Source organism: Siniperca chuatsi, linkage group LG21 (assembly GCF_020085105.1).
Source record: "Siniperca chuatsi isolate FFG_IHB_CAS linkage group LG21, ASM2008510v1, whole genome shotgun sequence".
Taxonomy (NCBI): domain Eukaryota; kingdom Metazoa; phylum Chordata; class Actinopteri; order Centrarchiformes; family Sinipercidae; genus Siniperca; species Siniperca chuatsi.
The window spans coordinates 9,797,576-9,817,526 of record NC_058062.1 but is presented as its reverse complement, the minus strand read 5'-3'; the positions used below and the strand labels follow the sequence as shown (position 1 = coordinate 9,817,526).

At 42.9% G+C, this 19,951-nt stretch overlaps 1 protein-coding gene across 1 annotated transcript in view; it reads right to left on the bottom strand.

Annotated features, from left to right (window-relative positions):
- The window catches only part of notch3 (notch receptor 3), a 29,886-nt gene extending 10,965 nt beyond the window's left edge, over positions 1-18,921 (bottom strand). The window contains exons 1-11 of the mRNA XM_044180986.1: positions 18,589-18,921; positions 17,441-17,513; positions 5,931-6,073; positions 5,494-5,829; positions 4,699-4,821; positions 4,372-4,605; positions 4,118-4,273; positions 3,761-3,946; positions 2,589-2,702; positions 1,303-1,416; positions 25-258 (exon numbers count right to left, since the gene is read on the bottom strand). Of these exons, the coding sequence (XP_044036921.1) occupies positions 25-258; positions 1,303-1,416; positions 2,589-2,702; positions 3,761-3,946; positions 4,118-4,273; positions 4,372-4,605; positions 4,699-4,821; positions 5,494-5,829; positions 5,931-6,073; positions 17,441-17,513; positions 18,589-18,649 (1,774 nt within the window). The 5' untranslated portion in view covers positions 18,650-18,921. The remainder of the gene's footprint in view (positions 1-24; positions 259-1,302; positions 1,417-2,588; positions 2,703-3,760; positions 3,947-4,117; positions 4,274-4,371; positions 4,606-4,698; positions 4,822-5,493; positions 5,830-5,930; positions 6,074-17,440; positions 17,514-18,588) is intronic.
- Positions 18,922-19,951: the final 1,030 nt, after the last annotated feature.

Sequence of the window (19,951 nt, the reverse complement as noted above, 5' to 3'; positions counted from 1 at the left end):
TGTTTATGGAGTTTTTCCTCTTACCTGAGGTTCCATGTTGGCACTGGCAGATGTACTTATTGACCAGGTCCACACACTTGCCCCCATTCTGACAAGGGTTGCTGTGGCACTCATTGAGCTGGTTCTCACAGCGATAGCCTGTGTAGCCAGCATCACAGTTACAGGTGTAGCTGGCAATGCCATCTATGCAAGTACCATGGTGACATGGGTCAGGCTGACAGTTGTTGATATTACTCTCACAGAGTGTCCCTTCATAACCTAAAGAGGAAAAAAGCATAAATGGAGATTGATGTTATGACATTTATCTGGTCATTTGATGCAGCAAAGCTTCAATCTTTTGTTGCCTGACAACCTGATGTTGGCTTTCTCTTTTCCATCATAAAACATTTTTTTCATTGTTTTCATTCTAATCCCTATTTGTTTTCAGTTTTTACTTCAGTGGCCATTTTCATCCAATTTTCCTCTTTTTCCCCCAATTCATTTGTTATTTTGTTGAAAACTTCCTCTGTCTGTTTCCCACTTTTTCTTATACAGTTTTGGGTTCTGATCACTGTGGTTTCCATGTCGACAGTGTCTGTTTGTTGGGCAAGTAAGTGCTGATTTGTGTGGTATGTGTGTAGTGCAGTGCTGAGTTGGGCAAAGCAGTAAAGAAGGGCCCTACACAGGCCTCCCAGTCCTGCTTTTGTTCTCAGTGGCGGAGGGAACAATAGACTGCACCACGTCAAACAGGGCCACTTCACTCAACAGAAGGGGCCCACAAACACAGGGAATATCAAGCAGCTGGCCACTGAAACAATGAAGCAGGCTCCTCTGTAGGCATAGGTCCAAACAAACTTGTTAAATATCAATGCATACACATAGTCAGCTCATACATGCAACATTTGTAACAAACCTACTATACTATACTATAGCTCACTGGGCTTGTTTTCAAACATGGACATGACTGAATGTGAAAGAATGAAGCTTAAGATGCAGCATAAGGTTATGTGTGGGGGTTAACAGATGAACAGATGTCAGGGTGATGACCAAGGCTCCTTTCTTGGCAACTGCTGCTCCTCTGTGACCCCATGATCCCGAGAGCCGTTGAGGGAAAGAGTGGGATTAGGGGCCTCAAGTCAGTCTGCTTGGCCAGCAGACATCCAGAAAAACAGCTGACCCCCCAAAACACTGAATACTTAACAAAGACCAAACACACCCCAACAAGTGGTTAAGGCTCATCTGCTCTTCTGCCTGGGAAGACATCTTGAGCTGTGTACTGTCTAGAACTATCCACTGACAACTATAAGGTACAGAATCCCTTACCTTCAGCACAGCGGCACTCGAACCCATTAGGCCGGTCGTAGCATTTTGCTCCATTCTGGCAGGGCGTGCTGGCGCACTCATCTATGTCGATCTGACACATGGTGCCAGTAAACCCTGGGACATGCAAACACAGAGGTGAAGGGTCAGAAAGAACGTCCAGTGGAAGGGTCCGTGCTCAGGTCAGAGGGCAGTTCTGTCTCTTCTTAGAAGGGCAGAGGTCTTTGGATAGGTTAGTGACGTCTGGCTAAGGTTGGGTTTAAGAGCGTCTCGACTGGTTAAGGACAAGTCATCTGTGCACAGTCAGATGACCACTACAAAATGAAATGGAAAGCCTGTGACCATGATAATGTTTTTGGGGAGGGACTTACAGTCTAGTGCATACAAGGTGGATCTAAAAAAATGATTAATTTTGCTAACAGGTGATATGGAATATCTGGGCAGCAAAATGCAACTTATGCAGCTTCAGCTCACTTCAGGTTATGATACATTTCCTGTACATGTCTGCACAATGCCTACTCTACACTGGAATATCAGGACTCTAGTATATAAAATTATATGGAATATGTGGAGAAACAGCTTATTTTTATCACAACAACAAAATACTAATAATAACTGTAATAACAGTAATAATATTTAAAATCTACTAGCCTGAAAAGCTTGAGAAACTGAGCAGGCTTGAAATCAGTGGGCACAGTGCCCAGACAGGGGTGAATTGGTGCATTGGTAGCACACTGCTCAGTTGATTAACAGTGTCAAGATGGTCTGTGTGTTGGTGCTTGGGCTGCTAAAGGGGGGGTTAGAGGAGACGGTGGGATTGTTTTCTCTTTTAGGGAACCCCCCCTCCCCTTCCTGCATCAGCTCCACCGGCTCAATAGCTAGCTGGGGGGTGGAGGGGGGACGTCTGTCCCAGATGTAAATTGCGGACCTGGAAAAGAATCTCATTAGCAGGACTGCTGTTCCCCACCACCACCAGGGCAGGATGAGGGAGACTGCTGTCCCTTCCACATTCCACAGAGGAGGGGGGTGGGGGTCACAATAGTGTCTTTGTTCAGGCAAGAGGAGAGGATAGGCAGCCTTTTGGGCCTGCCTTTTTATATGAGTGGTGGCTCTAAACACCAGCAGCCAGAAGTAGCAAGGCTGACCCTCCCTCCTCTGGTTCTGGGGACATTTAAACTTTGGCTTTCTGTTCTTACTGCTGCTGCCACTGAGTTGGAGTTGTTACGTCTATCCCTGTGATAGACGTAAACACAGGGAATAGAAATAAAGGTCAGTCAAAAAAGTCTCACCTGGCTGGCAGGTGCATGTGAAGCCATTGACCATGTCCCGACAGATGCCATCATTCACACAGGGGTTGCTCTCACAGTCATCTACGTCAATCTCACAATAAGTCCCCATGTAGCCTGGAAGACAGAACAGAATTTCAAACTGATTTCACATACATTTTTGCAGTTGAAGCAGATATACTATGTTGAGTTTTTATGTACAGATATGTCAGTTCAAGCCAGCATGGTGTCCTTATAATTGTGTGTACTCTTTGCGATTGGGAAAGGATCTGTGGGAAAGTTTTCTTTCATGGGAGGCCTCAGAGTTTTTGACACTGGTCTCTGCTGAACCACAGCATGGAATAAAGGATCATTAGAGCCTCCCCAGTTTTCCCACTCTACTGACCTGAAATCACCACACCCTACTGTCCATGGAGCATTACCCCTCCCTGGGTCAGTGTCCCATTCACCAGATGCATGTTATACATTCTGCATTAGTAAACTATGGTGGGCTCCTTCATTGAGGTGAAACAGAGTGTGGATCAGAAATAATCAGCAGCTCCACATGAGCTTTGCCAGGCTGGCTGATGATGAGGAGGGTGAAGAGGAAGGGCCTGTCTCTGGAAATGACGGGGGAGGGGGAGAGGCTCTGGGAAAAGGCCTCTTTCCCTCTCTGTGTGTATGAGGGGTGCAAAGTGGAGCAGAGAGGGGCCCTATTGTTCCACTCCATTCCCACCACTCTACCACTCATTAGTATTCACAGCACACTCCTCCCCCTAACTGCTCGCCCTCTCTCACATCCAGTCCTATAGACACGACTCCCAGCTCTAATTTGTATAGTTCCCAAAACCCCAGGATGCATGTAGGACTGTGCGTGAGAGTTTCACTGTGTTTTTGTCACTGAGTGTCTAAACCATCACTTAGTCCAAACTAAAATCCTGTCTGGTGGTACAGTGCACTGAGAGTAGAGCAGTGCATCCATACCAACATCAATGGGAATGTATTACATAATAGTCTACACTAGCAGTCAGTATGGCAGCACTGTAGATAATGCTATTTTAGAAGCTCAAGTTTAAATAATCAGTTGTTCCACTCTGCTATTGGTTTTGCCCCATGTGAATGACATCAGACTGAATTGAGGAATTCTGTATTGTTTTATTGGCAATACTGAAATACAACTTGACAGGTCTGAATACCTGGCATGCAGATGCAGGTGAACTCTCCGATGCGGTCCAGGCAAGTGGCATCATTTTGGCAGGGCATGGACAGACATTCGTTGATGTCAATCTCACAACGCGGGCCGGCATAGCCCCGACCACACTGACATTGGAAGGAGCCCTCTGTGTTCACACATTTCCCAAAATGCTCACACGGGTTGGCACCTGCGGTTAGAAGGCTGGAGATCAGTATATGAAAAAAACTCAAAGAAAAGATAAAGTGGGCCATATGAGCATATATATATATATATATATATATATATATATATATATATATATATATATATATATATATATATATATATATATATATATATACACACACACACTATTTACCAATTGAACACTCATCCATGTCCTGGTTGCAGGCACCTCCTACAAAGCCAGCAGGACAGGTGCAAATGGCACGGCCATTAAGGGGGTTGGTGTCACACACTGCCCCCTCATTGCAGGGATTACTCACACATGCATCATCAAGGTGGCACAGCAAACCTGTGGAGAAAGCACAGAAAGAAAACATATGCCAATTATTAACAATTTAGTAGCCAGGACTAAGAAGTGCACAGAGAGCATTTGACAAACCCACTTACCTGTCTTTCCAACTGGGCACTCACAGAAGAAGGATGCTACACGGTCATGGCAGGTGGCACCATTGAAGCAAACGGCTATGGCACAGTCATCAATGTTCTCACTGCAGTCATCTCCAGTCCAACCATTAACGCAGACACAGGTATGACCACCGATGGTGTTGAAGCAAGTACCCCCATTATGGCAAGCGTTTGGTTGCATGAGACACTCGTTGACATCCTCAGCACAGTATTGCCCTAGTGTGGTTACGTGACATATTGACTCACACATACTCACCATGATATATATATATTTAAAGTTTGTTTCAAATGATGTAAATAGAGCTGTACCTGTCCATTCTGGTGGGCACTGGCAATTGTAGGTGTTGACTCCATCCACACATATTCCTCCATTCATACACTTGTGACCTGGACAGTCATCCACATTATTCTCACAGTTGTGTCCCTCAAACCCTGAGACAGATGGAGAGAGAAAAGGGTTATGATACACAGACACAGTAACACACAAACTGCAAGTTTATTAAACACTCAGTAGTCCCTGTTCCATGCTATAAGCATTTCTACTTATAACCTTGAGTCATATTTCCCACACTATAGAAGGTATGGGGCAATGTGGGCAGTAAAAAGGTTCAGAGGGTGTCTGATTGTTTACATCTTCTCATGATGGTTCCCACACGATGCCAGCAACAGCCGTGACTCCTGACTGCTTCAGAGGTCCACACTCCCCACAGTGTTTGCTTGTTTTATAATCTCTCACAGTTTCAATGACTTCCTCTCTGGCAAGAGTCATTTCCTGTCAGCTCCCCAGTGGGAAACCAGAAGGTCCATAAAGTAAATTCCTTCTGTTGTGAACAGAGCAGAGTGGAGTAGAGTGCCGGCAGGCTGCCTCTTCAACTCTCCCACCATCCCATCTCCCAACAGTAGCTATTAATAGCAGACAGGAAGATGACCTGGGACAGAGGAGTAAATCCCAGCAACAGCACAACAGCTATGTCATCAGGCTGGGAAAATCTGTAAGACTGTTGCACTGTGCTGAGGGCCTGGAAAAACAGCAGGGTCTGCACACTGACTCTGAATTTGTTTATGCGTGTGTGTGTGTACTATGCTGATAGAGAGTTATTCTACCTGGTAGGCAAGCACACTCGTAGGAATGGTCGCTGGTCTGTCGACAGGTGCCCCCATTAAGGCACTGAGATGGGGCACAGGGAAGGGTGGACACCTCACATGTGCGCCCGCTGTATCCAGGTTGGCACTGGCAGCGGAAGGACCCATGGGTGTTAATGCAGAGGCCACCATTGAGGCACACGCCTGGCTTGCGGCACTCGTCAATGTCATTGCGGCAGTTCTTTCCCTGGAAGCCAGGTGGGCAGGAACAGTTGTAGTGGTTATTCCAATTGGCACAACGGGCCCCATTGGCACAGGGACTTGTGGCACAGGCATCAATGAGGGAGCAGTCTTGGCCTGGAGATTAAATAGTGAATTGTATTTAGTTAAAATAGAAACTTTCAATCTCCCTTCTCAGGTATGATCTTTCTAATGAAGACAAGTTGCGATAGATGTACCTCTGAACCCTCTCTGGCACACACAGGTGTATTGTGGGATACCATTGACCACCTGGCTCTTGCAAGCTGCTCCGTTCAGACATGGCGATCGATGACAGGGATCCAGGTGCTGACAGAGAGGACCAATGTATCCGGGACGACATCTGGAAAAACAGATACACACACACGCACACACACAAAGACACACACACACAAAGATGTCTTTGGTCTGCAGGTCAAAGCAAGACACAAGACAGAGCTGTGACACTCTAACTCCACTCCAAGTGTAGCCCAATTCCCATTATGTTCTGGTATGACAATCAGGGCCCAATGACACCTTGGCAAGGCCTGCTGCCTAACTCATACCTTGGCATGAGTAATGCTTCTGGGCCCTGGAATGAATTTGTATTAACATAGCTTACCCCACAAGTACTACTCATGCAATACATTGTTCATGGAATGAGACACACATACACTCACAAACAAACTTTAAAATATGAAGATGGAGGGAGGCAATCGCTCTGTGTCTTATAGGTTTCACAAGGCACACACTTATTTCCAGCTGGAATGCCTCAGTTTCTCCATGTCAGCTAACATTCCTCCACTGTTACAGTTTTTCCGCACCTCAGCTCTTGTTTCTGTTCTCATATATGAAAAAGAACACACCCAGAAACAGCAGTCTGGAAACTTAACAATTGCCAACAAAGAAAAAGAGAACTACACACAGCACACATGTACCGGCTAGGAGAAGCAGCTGTGGTTTCTGAATGAAACAACACATCCTCCTTCCAGTGACTGTATTCTGATTGAACAGTGCATTATCTTGATGAAACACAAATGGCTTGTCTCCACACAAGGCATTTCAGCCGTTGTTTTCAGTCGTCGAAACAGATATGCTTCTATTTTAAATCAATACAGCTGTCTACACAGGTCATGTAACAACTCACGTTTCACTCGCGTTATATATGCATAACGCGACACAATGCATATTTTAACTACAGTGATTATGTACTGGTCTCTGAGCGCTGCCAAAACACAGGTGACCTACACTCAATTCTGTGCCTGACACACGTGGATGACTGAAGCTCCTGCTGCTGCTCTGCAATGCATGCTGTGTAGACATTGTGTAAGCCTGACCTAAACCTGCTCCACTAAGATGAGATAAACATATAAACAGGGCTTCCAATAGCTCTCTGCAGAGGTCCTATGGGAGTATAGATTTGGATTTACTAAGAAGTCCAGTATAAGCTGGTAACTCTACACCCACAGTGGAGCCCCTGGCTGGGTACAAGACCCCTCTTCAAACAGGCTGTTTGATGCTGATGACAGGGCAGTGATGGCTGGATTTTGGCCCGCCCTTGGGCTCTGTCTTCTCTTTTATTGGAGAGGAACCCCTGGGCAGGATCAACAATAGGTTTTCATCTGTTCTCTGTTACAGGAAAATCACCACTACACTGGTGTTAGTTCATTTTTTACTTTTTTGAGGTGCCCTCCCCCTCTAATAAACTATAACAAAGACTAAAACAAATGTTGTGGTTCTTGCCCCTGGCTATGAGATTGAAGCTGCTCCAGGTAAGGCTAAAGAGGATGAACTGATCCAGATCTTCAGTGAAATTGCTTTCTTTCTTTCTGACTGTTCTACTCTGGTTCAGAAAACTGGAGACAACTCAGTTTTGTTTGGCTTTTTTCCCCAGCTTTACAAAGACAATAGTGAAATGGAAGAGCCACAGGGCTAAGCATGAAGGAGCCCGGCACACAGGCGTATCCACAAGAATGTGCATATACACAGAAACAGTGCAGAAAAAAGTATGTATGTATGTATGTAAGTAAAGTAGTATGTTTCCAAAGTATGTTGTTTTGGGTTTGTTGGTATATAAAAATGTATTAAAGCGTAACAACCTTAAATGCTATTGGGAATGAAGATTTTCCCATGACAAAGACTACAGTACAAGGTCAGCACCAAGGCACTGAAACTTGGTCTGGAAGTAAAAGTGAAGCACCACTGGAGCTCTGATGTTGAAAGAGTTTGCAGTTATCACAGCAACTCTTTCATCTCATAAAGCTCCCCCGAACACTAGCTTGGCTTTCCCCTTAACAACCCCCTCCTCTCACGCGCTGAGAGGTCAGATGTCAGAGGTCCCCCGTCTAATTGTGATGATAATGTCACTCAGGCTGCAGTGAGTGGGGTGGGGCTGCTCTGCAGGAGAGAATGTCTTTAGAAGGTGGAATTGGTGGAGAGGGCGACAGAAGAGGAGAAGAGAGTGGTCTGGTCCAGCAAGAATGTCATGTCATATTTCCTGTAATCCCTCGTCCCTTGCTCTGAAAACACCGCACTCACTCCGAATGCACAATCCTTGTTGCCCTAGCAACCTCACAGATGAACAAGCAAGCCTGACACCCAACCAATCACCCCTCCCCACCCTTGGTCCCCATGGCTATTTGTCATGGCTTGGCTGGGTTTATTTAGAGGCAAATTAACTATGTCTGGAATCCAGGGTGTCACTAAAAAATGAAACACAAATGTGGTACAAAGATGGCTTTGAAAGGTCTGAGGAAGAAAGTTGCCTTCTGGAGCCACTTTGTACTATGGGCATTTGACTGCTGAAGAAAAAGCCAAAGAGCTACAGTCTTAACAGGCTGTTGTTCTCCAAAGACCATCGTGACTCCTCCATCAGGACAGCTCATTACAACTCATTCCAGGAAGTATTGTGTGTCCAAGTGCATGTTGTTGTTGTGCTACAGAGACTAAAATACTAAGTATTTGGAATAAAGTGTGTTTTACTATAAGAATGAAGTGCATTGGTGTTTATTTGTCTGTCTGTTAGTGAACGTGTGTGCATGTGCGTGTGTGGGTGTGTAAGAATGACGATAGTAGTTATGCCTGCTAAATTATTTGTCCTCCCTTACAAATGCACACTGAACTAAGCAGCCAAAACATACATTCTTTTGTCTAGACATGACTAATTGCCAACATGCAACTCCCATAACACACAAATCAAAGTGCTATCAGTGCAGAGACTGTGAGAGACATGCAACTTTGTCCTGGTGCACCTGAGAGTCTCCTTATCAGGCTCTTTACAACCTTGTGGATTCCACTGCCTCTGGGAACAGCAGGGCAGGAACTGTGCCTTCGCCCAGCCTTATTTGAGGCGGATGTAGAAGGCAGGTGCAGGCTGCTGTTGTGCAACAGGCCCCTGAGTCATATTTAGTGAGTGTCGACTTCTGACCTTTGAGGGAGACAGCAGCAGATGAGGAGGAGGAGTGCAGCGGAGGGATGGCCAGAGTGGGTAATCTTTCCGTGTCAACACATATGAGGACTTTTGCCAGCTGCAGACCCGGCACCATGCATCTGTCCACATCTGTCAGTGCACCTCTGGGTGTCTGGCATCTATCTCTCCTGCCAGACTTTAAGCCAAAACAACTGTACTGTTTTGTTCATGGGACAAGCCCAGTAACCAACACATACACTCACACACATTGGCCATTTCACACCACTCAAGAGATGTGATCATCCTTCACAAACACATGCATTAACAGTTAACACAGTTTCAAGATTGTTACACAATAGCACCACTGCAACAAAGCAAACACATGCAACAATCACTACACACCCAAAAACAAAGAAAAGAAACTTACAACCAGCCTCAGCATCTGAGGAAGGGTAGTATCGTGAACCCATAAAAGAGAAGATCCACAGAGAAAATTATACGAAGGAAGGAAGAAAGAGATGACAATTGTCAAACATTTAGTGAAGAAGAGTTTAAAGTGCAAATGGCCCTGTAAAATATTTTTGTAATGTGAAAAATGACATTCCAGTGTGCTGCATTCATAGTTTGAGGATCTTCTGACTTAAACTGTTTTTGATTTATGCAAGTAAATTCTGTCACCTATACTTGTGTAACACAATGCCAGTTTTCCTGCTTTCTGGGTCACTGAAGCAGGGTAACCTGAGCTCATCCACTCCTCTACAATAGCAGCTACTCAGCCAGAGGTCAAAGGGTGGCTCACCTGTGAACAAAGAGGCTGTAATCTCTGACACGGTTCATACACACAGTCATGCTCCACAAAGCAACAACTTCCTATCTCAGAGGGCATTTCCTAAGACAAATGGAGAGGAAGAGAAACAACAGAACTACCATCTTTTGGCTTTGGGCAAGATTTCAACTTCTATATTGCATGACAAGAGCTAATCGAAGTTTTACAATTTTTTTTATCCTGAGGTTGCTAGAAAGAAGAAATATTAGAATCTTTGGGAAAACTCTTACAACAGTGTCTCTTTCTCTCAACACAGGCCTCTTTCCCTCACCCCCTCCTTCCACAAGCAAGCAGGAACCAGCTCTACTCCTTTATGCAAGTCCATACTGACACCACACTGCCAACAGGAGCCCATCCACATCCCCCCTCCTTCCAACAACCTCTTCTGCTCTGCTCTCCTCAGCTTGGCTTTCCCTTTCTCAGCAAAGAGCCAGATTGGGGGTTGGGGAGTGTTTTGTGGCCCAAATAAAAGAGCTAAAGTAGTCAGAACTCCTTTGTATGAAAGTGTTGGGGGGAGCAGTGACCCAAACAGCTAGTCTTTCAGGCCTGAGCTTACACGGACCAACAGGCCTGGGCTGTAGCCTGGCAACAGTAACCCATGGTGAGAGAGAGCCAGAGTGAGAAAAAGGGGGTGTCGGGAGACAGGGTTTCGTAAGGACAGTTGGAGCACTTCAGAGGACTGATCCCCTACATACGCAGGTAGCACTGAGCACCGTGCGGGAGCAATTCAGTCTGGTAATTAATTATGATCATGTCTAAAAGGATGTGATGTTACACAGTTTAAAGTGCAAAGTTTGTTTCAACAATTGTGCTTAGACACACAATGGAGGTATTGAAATCTCTGGAAGGAGGTTTCCAGAGCACCCCTAGAGCATGAATATTAAACATGGGAATATAAGGACATTTAACTTTCTCTTGAGGAAAAGCAGTAATGAATCTGACTAAAAAGCTAGGAAGGCTGTCAATGCATCCTTCTCACTGCCGATAGCTCTTCTACAGTCAGATTTACATGTATAAGAATATAAATCCAGAATACAGTGGGGACTGCACAGATCTTCTGCACCAAGAGAATAAAAATGTATTCTTGTTGCTAAATGTTCAGTAATACTGCTATGAAAAGGGCCGGACAAGAGCTCATAGTTTTTACACTTTTAGTTCATACACTATCTGAACAAATTTTCCTCAAGTGTCAACAGATTTTTGGAAGAATACTCCCTGCCATTTTTCAAATAGCAACGCGTTTGCCCATAACCACATTGCATGAATCCCAGGGTCGAGGTCTTTCAAAGCATTCTCCAGTGAACTCAACCACAAAAACCCCACCCAACCACCTAAACTGAACCAGATTTCGTTAAAATTTGAAAGACCCCATCCCCAACCTAACATGAAAGACCAACTATAATGCCTTGTCCAATGTTTTGTCTCAACATGTTACGAGTAAAAACATAATGTGAGAAAAAATATCTTAGACCTTCTAATGGCCTGTATTTCTATTCATTTCACAGCGAACATTTGCTCCACAATTAATGTGGATTGAATAGAACTACAATAACATCTGATAAAAAAACACTCCAGTTTAATAATGTTGACAGAAACTGTTGCACAGATTGACTAAAACCAGCAAAGACACTCATATGCTTATAGTCGTGAAAGAGTTAGATTTGTTTACAGTGCACTGGCAAAGGTTCTTTGTGATGAGCTAAGGAGAACGCTAGGAAAACAGCCAGAGAATGGCTATTATCTTAACTGGTGTCATCTGAAGAAGTACTAGAGATGTTAAAGAAGGGTGTGGGTCATACCTAATGAAACATTTTATAAAACTAAAACAAATTATAATAATGTAGCCATTTTGTTTTATTTCCATGTGTTAAAGTATTTAAGTCCCAAAACCTCTGATAAATCTTAAATTAGGAAATAGCAAACATTGCCAAAATGCTGCCTGGTTAAAATCAAGATGTCTGTGGAAAGTGTGCTTAGTGGAAAAGTGAATGCCTTTTCCTGAATCATTTAATGAAGGACCCATCCCTTCCTCTTCTAAAAGGGAGGGAGAGACTAGAGAAATTTTGCTGGCGGACCTCAGTTATTCCAGTCAGGCCTGCCTGAATATCTCTTCAGAAGTCATCATCTCCTGGATAAGAACAAACAGCCAGGGGATGAGACTTCAGAGGCAGGCTTATCCCTACATAAGCATGTGGTTCAGACATACATTGACTCCAAAAAGAATAATACTTAAATCCCAACTGGATGTTCCTGTTCCAACTGAATGGCAAAGCTGACATTAATTAGCACACAGGGTTAGTTTTCTGGATTTGTGTGACGTTCGAGTTAGCACACAAATTTTCATTTCCACATACTATGTATGATATAAGTTCCAAGTAATAAAGGATGAAACAGTTTTAGCACAATGTAGCCATGTGGTGAGAAGGGAGGATGAAATAAAATGAGGCAAAATATTGAGGAGCATGGAGACCCAGGTGCACTGAGTAAGCTGCTTAAGCTTCTCCGATAAGACAGGATGTGCGTAGCAGGGAGGTCAGAAGGCACCACTTCCTGTGACAGGGCCTGGGAACAACAGGTCCCAGTCTCCAGTCATGACCCAGAGAGAAGCAACATCAAACCCAAATCTTCCTCCCTCTGATGGTTTAATTAGTCATATAGTACTCATCTCCTCATGGATGTGACCACTGTCCTATTAATCTAATTTGACACTATTGGGTCTGCAATGCATCAGTTTTCCTGGATAATGAAATGACAATGGCTCCATTTTCCCGTCGGGACAACATGAGTGATATGGGCTATATGTTGCCTCACAAAATTGCAAAGTAACTAACTAAAAATTGAACAAGTCATTCTAAACATTCCATTTTAAATTAGACTAGGCTGACAGTATTGTTAAAGACATTCCTGAAGGGGCTACCAGGGTGAATGGATGGGAGGTATGGACAATAACCTGAAAGCACCAGAGGGACAGGAGGTATCTTACTAAGCATTCCTTTCTAATCCACCATAAAGATGCCAAAGAAAACATTAGCCCTGAGGTGCTCTGAACTAAGCCAACAATATAATCTGTCTCTTTGCTATGGTCTGTCAGTAAATATGTGCCTTGGCACGTGTGTATATTTCTACTTCTTAGTGAACTGATTTCCTCAAAAATGCATTTTTCATCTGTTTTTGAGTAAATTAAATTGTAGGTGCCGCATTTCCCATTTGGAAATCCTGTACCCTCCTCTGAGAAAATTTAATTCTCCCTTTTTGAAAAAGGAGAAAGAGTATGTGTCATTTCTCCTCAAACACATGTACACTTCTTGCTGTTTTCCAAAAGTGAAATAAAGTAGGCAGATACAAAATATTTACTAGAGAAACTGCACTCCACACTCGCTGGACAGTCTGCTCCCTATTAAAGTCAGAGATGTCCTCTTTCATTATGTTCTAAGAGGGTGGGAGTTGCTACAGGGTCATAACCAAACACTCACAATTTATATGCTAACTCTGCTACTGAGGCCAAGGGTAAAGCATTTATAACATAAAGAGAACCACTGTATCCATCCATGGGCCTCACACAGCAGAGAAGCCCCACGTGTATTTCCATTCAGCTTAGAGGATCTAAGAGGAAAGAGTTGATCATAATCTGCGATCTGCCACTGTGTTGAGAGACAGAGGCAGAGGATGAGCCACCAGAGCTGGGACAACACGCAGAGATAGAAAGACTGGACCTGGTTGCCGCTGCACTGTGAGAGAGGCAACATGTGCTAGAGGGACTATGAGCTACCGGCTTCATTCCTCCACGAGCTTGTCTCTCACAGTATGGGGGCGGCTGACTGCTCAATGGTAGCACCTGGCCCTATGCTTCCCCTTTGTCAAGATCTGACTTCACTGGATTACCATCACAACATCCACCAGCTGTCCTCTACGCAGCCCCCCCACCCCCACCCCAGCCCACCCCCACTCCCTCCCTCCTACTCCTACCCAGCCTCTCTCTACCCATTCCCTACCCCCATTCCCTCCAGCTGGATTCACTCTGAATGACACCCTCTCAATCTGCCTAATTATCTCTCCTTCAGCCATGTCGCTGTGGCCCTCGCAACACATTCTGCTTACAGGGTGGAGCTGAGGGGCCAAAGGTTCTTCAACTGGACTTCCTGACTGCTCACCTAGAAGGCCGCACTCTCTCTCTGACAGTATCAATCCTTCACTGTCAAGTTCAAAACTCGGGGCAACAGTAAGATCATAGAAAGAATACTTCAAAAATATGTATCAAAGAGAACAGTGTGTCAGAAAATGTAGACAAACCTCACATTACAAGATAGGTTTGTATTTTAAATCTATGCCATGTTGAGGAGTGCTATTTAGAACTTGCTTGTAAAATGTAAAATCATCACAGTAACTAGAAAAGGCTGGTTTGCAGAGCTGGTGTTTCTGAGCAACTTTAGTTCTGGAGCAGATATGCAGAACTACCAAATCTCACCTACATGTGCTTATCTGCAGCCCTCAAACAAAGCGGGGTGAACAGGGAAGAATATTCAGTAGCTCTGGGGTTGGACCAACACCCAACAGTACTTAGATTGTGATGTAGTATATTAACAATTTTATTTTCTAATTTACTTTGCCCATTAGGTTTACATTTTGAGATCAAACTGCTTTGAGTATTCTAAGTTTTATTCTATGCAACTTTTACATTCTGGTTTGGAAAAAGCCACATTCCCACCAGTGCATGTGTCAATTCAAACATATTTGCAGACTCAGACTCAGAGGCATGTTGGAGTGCAGATGCCACACGGTTATGAAGTGCTACCATGTCAATGGGAATCATCTCCATCAAACTCATTTTGCCTGCCTTTATTAAATCATCTCTCATACAAACCCATGTACACAAGTTGACTCATATCAGACTGCTGGTCATAGGTAAATACTTGATTTCCCTATCCACACAAGAACCTGGTTTACAACTGTTGTTGCACTTATGTATGTCACCAATAAAAATGATCTCAGACTTGGATAACGATACAATGGTCACTGCTGTGTTCATACACGGGAGTTTCAAATTGGCACATGCATGTGCAGATTACTTTTTTTATTTGATCACTTTAGGAATAGTGAATACAACCCATTCTACATCATGTTCATCCATCTTTGCAATCATAAACAAAGGAATTCATGGCTGACTTGAAGTTGCAGCCAATAATTACTGCAAGTTAGTTCCTAGGTTGGGAGCGGAGTCATGGAGCCAAGTTGGAATACTCAACCCATTCAGACTACAAGCATTAACTGATTTTTACTGGGTCACTGAAACAGGTGAAATGAGTATCAGATAATTTGTTCACTTCAACAGTTTACTGTAATCCCCTATCTGCAACCTTTACTAAGTCACCTGAGGAGGAAGCCACCACACTCAGACGCACATAAAAAAACTAACAAGATAGAGAACTATGAGAGAACTTTGAGATTTTGTGCATGTTAAAGTTATAGTGTGGTATCATAGCAGTGTTTGCCAACAAGACAGAGGATATATTGGTATCTGGGACAGGAACAAAGGAAGCTGTCATACACAAAGTATTCCTTTCACTTGAGAATCTACTTGCCATAAAAGAAATTAAATAACATAGTGGCTGGACAACAAGCAGGAAAAGATGAACATTCTCTATTCAGAACAATGTGTGTGGTTCTGTGGAACAGTGGTGATTTCAAGCAAGGTTGTTTTCCACTACTTCTCCAGATTCCTTTCAAATGCCAAAACACGTATCTGTATTTCGTTTTTGTCTTTCTAGTCCGTATCAGCCTCACTTTGCTGTGGCCTTTCTTCTCTCCCTCTCTACGCCCTGTTCGGATGGTGCTAGGTTACAGGCAGGTATCTGGTATAAGAAAGGATCTTTTCTGTTGTTTTGGATCTCCTGTTTCTGTAGGCTCCCAGGGGAAGGGGTGGGGTGGCTCCACCACTCACCTCTGTCTACGACTGGTCTGACCACTCTCATGTGGTCATGCTCCGCTCCATTGCTCTGCCCTGCTATGGGACTTTTTCTACACTGTGGTATGACATTTGATGTCCCCTTCCATTAGAAATCCTTTCCCTTTGCACTCTAAGTGCTTCTTTTTATTGGCACTGAACCAGCATAGTGATAAAACATGCCCCACTCCTAACATATGTACACATACATGTACACAGCACAAAGGATTTAAGGAGCACAAAGGATGAATGAATTGTGTCTTCCAAAAGAAAACACGTTGCCTGTGATAAGATGACATTAAATCTGGAGATTAATGTATACACTAGGCTAAGCATTGAGTGTGTTGTGTTAATTTTCGCTAGTATTAGGGTAGTGCTATTTCTGTGAGGTGTTGAAAATAAATGATTTGCTCAGAAAAATGATCTGGCTGCATAAAATTATACATTTACTCACTTAATGACACTCAACCATTTTGGCTCCAGCTAATGATTGAAAACATGTGGGTGGTAGTTACTTGTTCCACATGCAGTCGAGTTACACATTGGCTAGTGGGCAATGGCTACTATTGGCAGAGTAATCTATGTAATTACTTTTATGCTTAATATATATATATATATATATATATATAAAACATTATTATTTGCTTGTGAAAAGTGCGTTCATGGTGTTGGCTAAACTTGCAAACTGCAAATAACTCCAATAAAATAATACATTTACTGTTTTGGAGGGAAGCAGCTGGCAACCAAGGAGTTTTTGTTCTATCAATGACTGTATCTCCTCCATCTGAAACACTCGGGCATGTTTCCTTAGCTAAAGGGGTTTTAAAAAGGACAAATGACCCTCGAGCAAGACACTGTAGGCTATTTAACTTGACTATTGTAATAGGTTCCCACACAACCCCCCTCACCAATTTGAAAAATAAAAGCCTTATGCTCAAAAATGCCCAAAGCAGGCAGGAAACAAAGACAATTCATCAAAAAAAGTGTTTTAAAGCCTTGAAATCAACTCCTATTGCTAGTAAAAGGTAACCTGTACAACAAAGAAAAATATCACACATTGAAAATAACAATGAAAAAAAGAAAACAGGGAAAAAACACAGAAGGAAAACTTAACTCATGCTATGTGCAGCATAATGCTGTGATTTATGTCTGACAAAGCTCTTAAACAGGTGCAAGAGATGAGTGTAGCAGCCAAACATGTTGAGGCTTGCTGATGCTCATCTGTGTAGACCTAATCAATTTGTCCTATCTTTCACCACTTTTATGTGAATGTTGTAAATTAACAACCAACAGGATTTAAAGAGGGCATATTCACTTAATTGTTTTAGACTGAGTATCATACTGGAAATTTATCTTTGCCCTGAACTTTTGAAGAACCAAGTGACAAATAATAGCCTGTGTAAATCAATTTACACACAAGGCCTACACTTTTGGTTTGAATGCCGTTCAAAAGCTGAGTTTATGAAGTACTGAGGCAGGAGAAACTCAGATTGGAGGCTTTGGTACAAGGAAACTGTGGCTCATCCTGGTACATTATTACATATGTTCCACTTACATGCATAGAGAGGGTGAATCTAAGCATGTCCCTCCATTTTCACATGGTCTGTATTTATCCAAGCAAAGGAACCCTGTGGAAAGTGGAGAAATTAATTAGAGAACCACACAACTGACAAATTACTTGATGTCATCCACTTTAACCTGAAGAGTCACATGTAATCCTACAAGAAATAAATCCAAGCAAAGCTACAAATACCATTGGAATAGTATAGGTATAGGAGGTCTTTATAAACTCTGTAAAATACCATGGATATACTCAAATTGACGTAACCCCTTTAAATTCACTGATAGAGATTTCAAGCATGTCTTTCTAGATAGCAGGCCATTGCCACTTGTGGCATCTTGCTGACACACCCGCATGTTTGTTGTTTACTTTGTCAAAAGCAGATAAACTTTTGTGTTTCCTTGATAGAGATACATGCTGACATAATGACATTGTTTCTGCTTGGAAACAAGTTTGCCTTAGAGACATTTATTTACCATATCTGAAAGTCATTGCTCAACCGTTTCGAGGGAAAAAATATTCAGTTGATGAAAAAGTCTTTGTTCAGGAAGGGAGGGGGTAACTTCGGCTCATCACCCCCTGCTTCATCTTAAACAAATGTTCACCCTGCCCCCCACATACATTAAGTACAATATTGGAAACGTATTAGGCTATGTTAAACATCAATGCACAAACCCATGCTGCTCAGTCAAACTCTTAAAGTGCTGCCGTTGTAAGAGCTACTTCTATACCTCGGGTTTTGTTAACTCGGTGGAGCAGCAGCCCTCATGTTGTGCCACCAGACGTCTTCTCCAACAAAAGAAACCAAACCATAGCAAAAATATCAGATGTAATCTGTAAAAAATATCTATTTTCCCTATTCTGCAGTGTGAGGTTTATTTACAAAAAAAGTTTGATATGTGATACGTGAACGTCTGTTACCAATATCTGTTGCGGTTCAATTATTCCAAAGGGCTTTGGAAAACTTTGTAGAGTGTGTGTATGTAGCCTAACTAATAAACTACTAAATAAAAGAAACATAAAAAATAAAACATCAGTTTTGCACATAAACATGTCAGTGCTAATTGGTAGCCTAGATAGTCATATATAGCCCACATGTACGCTACAAATATTAATTGTTAATGTTTCTTAATTAGACTTACCTTCACAAATATGCATAAACAATAAAAATGACAAAATAATCCATGGAATATTCCCTTCCATTTCGGTGGAAACGTTTCCAGCGTTTCAAGTAGGGCTTTTAGTAGAAATACATCCTTTAATGAGTTCACATAAAAATAAAGGCTCCAAAATCGATGGGGAATTTTTCATAAAGTTAGCCGGAAAGCGTAGCGTTAGGTCCCAATCTCGTATTATCCTCCGCAGCTCGGCCACGGCTGCTGTGATTCTCGGTTAACCTCCTGAAACTTTTCAAAAACTTTTCCTTCCCGATCTGTCCCAGCTTCTGGTACTACTCCGCCTCTTCCCTCTCTCTCTCTCTCTCTCTCTCTCTCTCTCTCTCTCTCTCTCCCAAAAGAGATAGTCTGTGTGCAGAGCTTCCCAACATTGGGCCCTCCAGGGACCGCTACTCTCCCCACCCCCACCCCCGTTGAGGTGGTCATGCTTTTCTGGACCAAATCTATAGAACAGAAACAGGGTACTTTGCTGAGACATTAATTGAAAAGCTTATTGAAGAATTGAAAAAACTGATTTTTAAAAGAAATTAAGCAAATAGACCTAGCACAACTGCATTTGACACAAACCTAGGAAGGCCACAAATTTCAAGAATTGTCCCAAACACCTCAGAGAAACATGAAAACCACTGGTATCTCATTTTAATTAATGATTAGTTTCTGCAAATCCTGAACCAGAACACCAGTTTTAATATAAACACAAGGACTCTGGAGGTTGGAGGAATCTGGAGGTTATATTCTGTACTCAGTCATTTTTATGTTAATTCTGGTGGTTATTTGATATGCTGGCAATATAACTAATGGAACTGTAAGTGGTATGAGCTCAAAGAGTTTTAGATTTCAAAATGTAGTATGTGAGATGCTGATGCATTAACACAAATGTAATTGCTTCAAATCAAATATTTACATTATTTTTGAATCTATGAGTAGAAACAACAAAGACTCCTAAACTATGTCTTTAAAAAAGTAACTTCTGTTTTATGGCAGTCGACTGAAATGTGCCCAATAATGTGCAAGCTTACTTGTTTGTTTGTATGTTTACAGTTGATGAATTGCAGATAAGGGAGTGGATTGTGTTTGCAAGATAGCAGAGAGCGCAGGCATTCCTGTTATCCCCACGGCCCATACTGAGTTGCAGTCCTGCTCTCTCAGCCTGCACCTCCTCAGCTTATGGCAGTGGACTCATTTTCTGCAGCGTATAGTGCCTTGGTTGTTCTGCGGCACAGAGTGGAGCCAGTCGCTTACAGAGACAATAGCCTTGATTTGAATCATAAAAGGAGTCCGGCATTATGACACAGTTTCTCTCTGCAGGGGAGGGCAGCACACTAATATT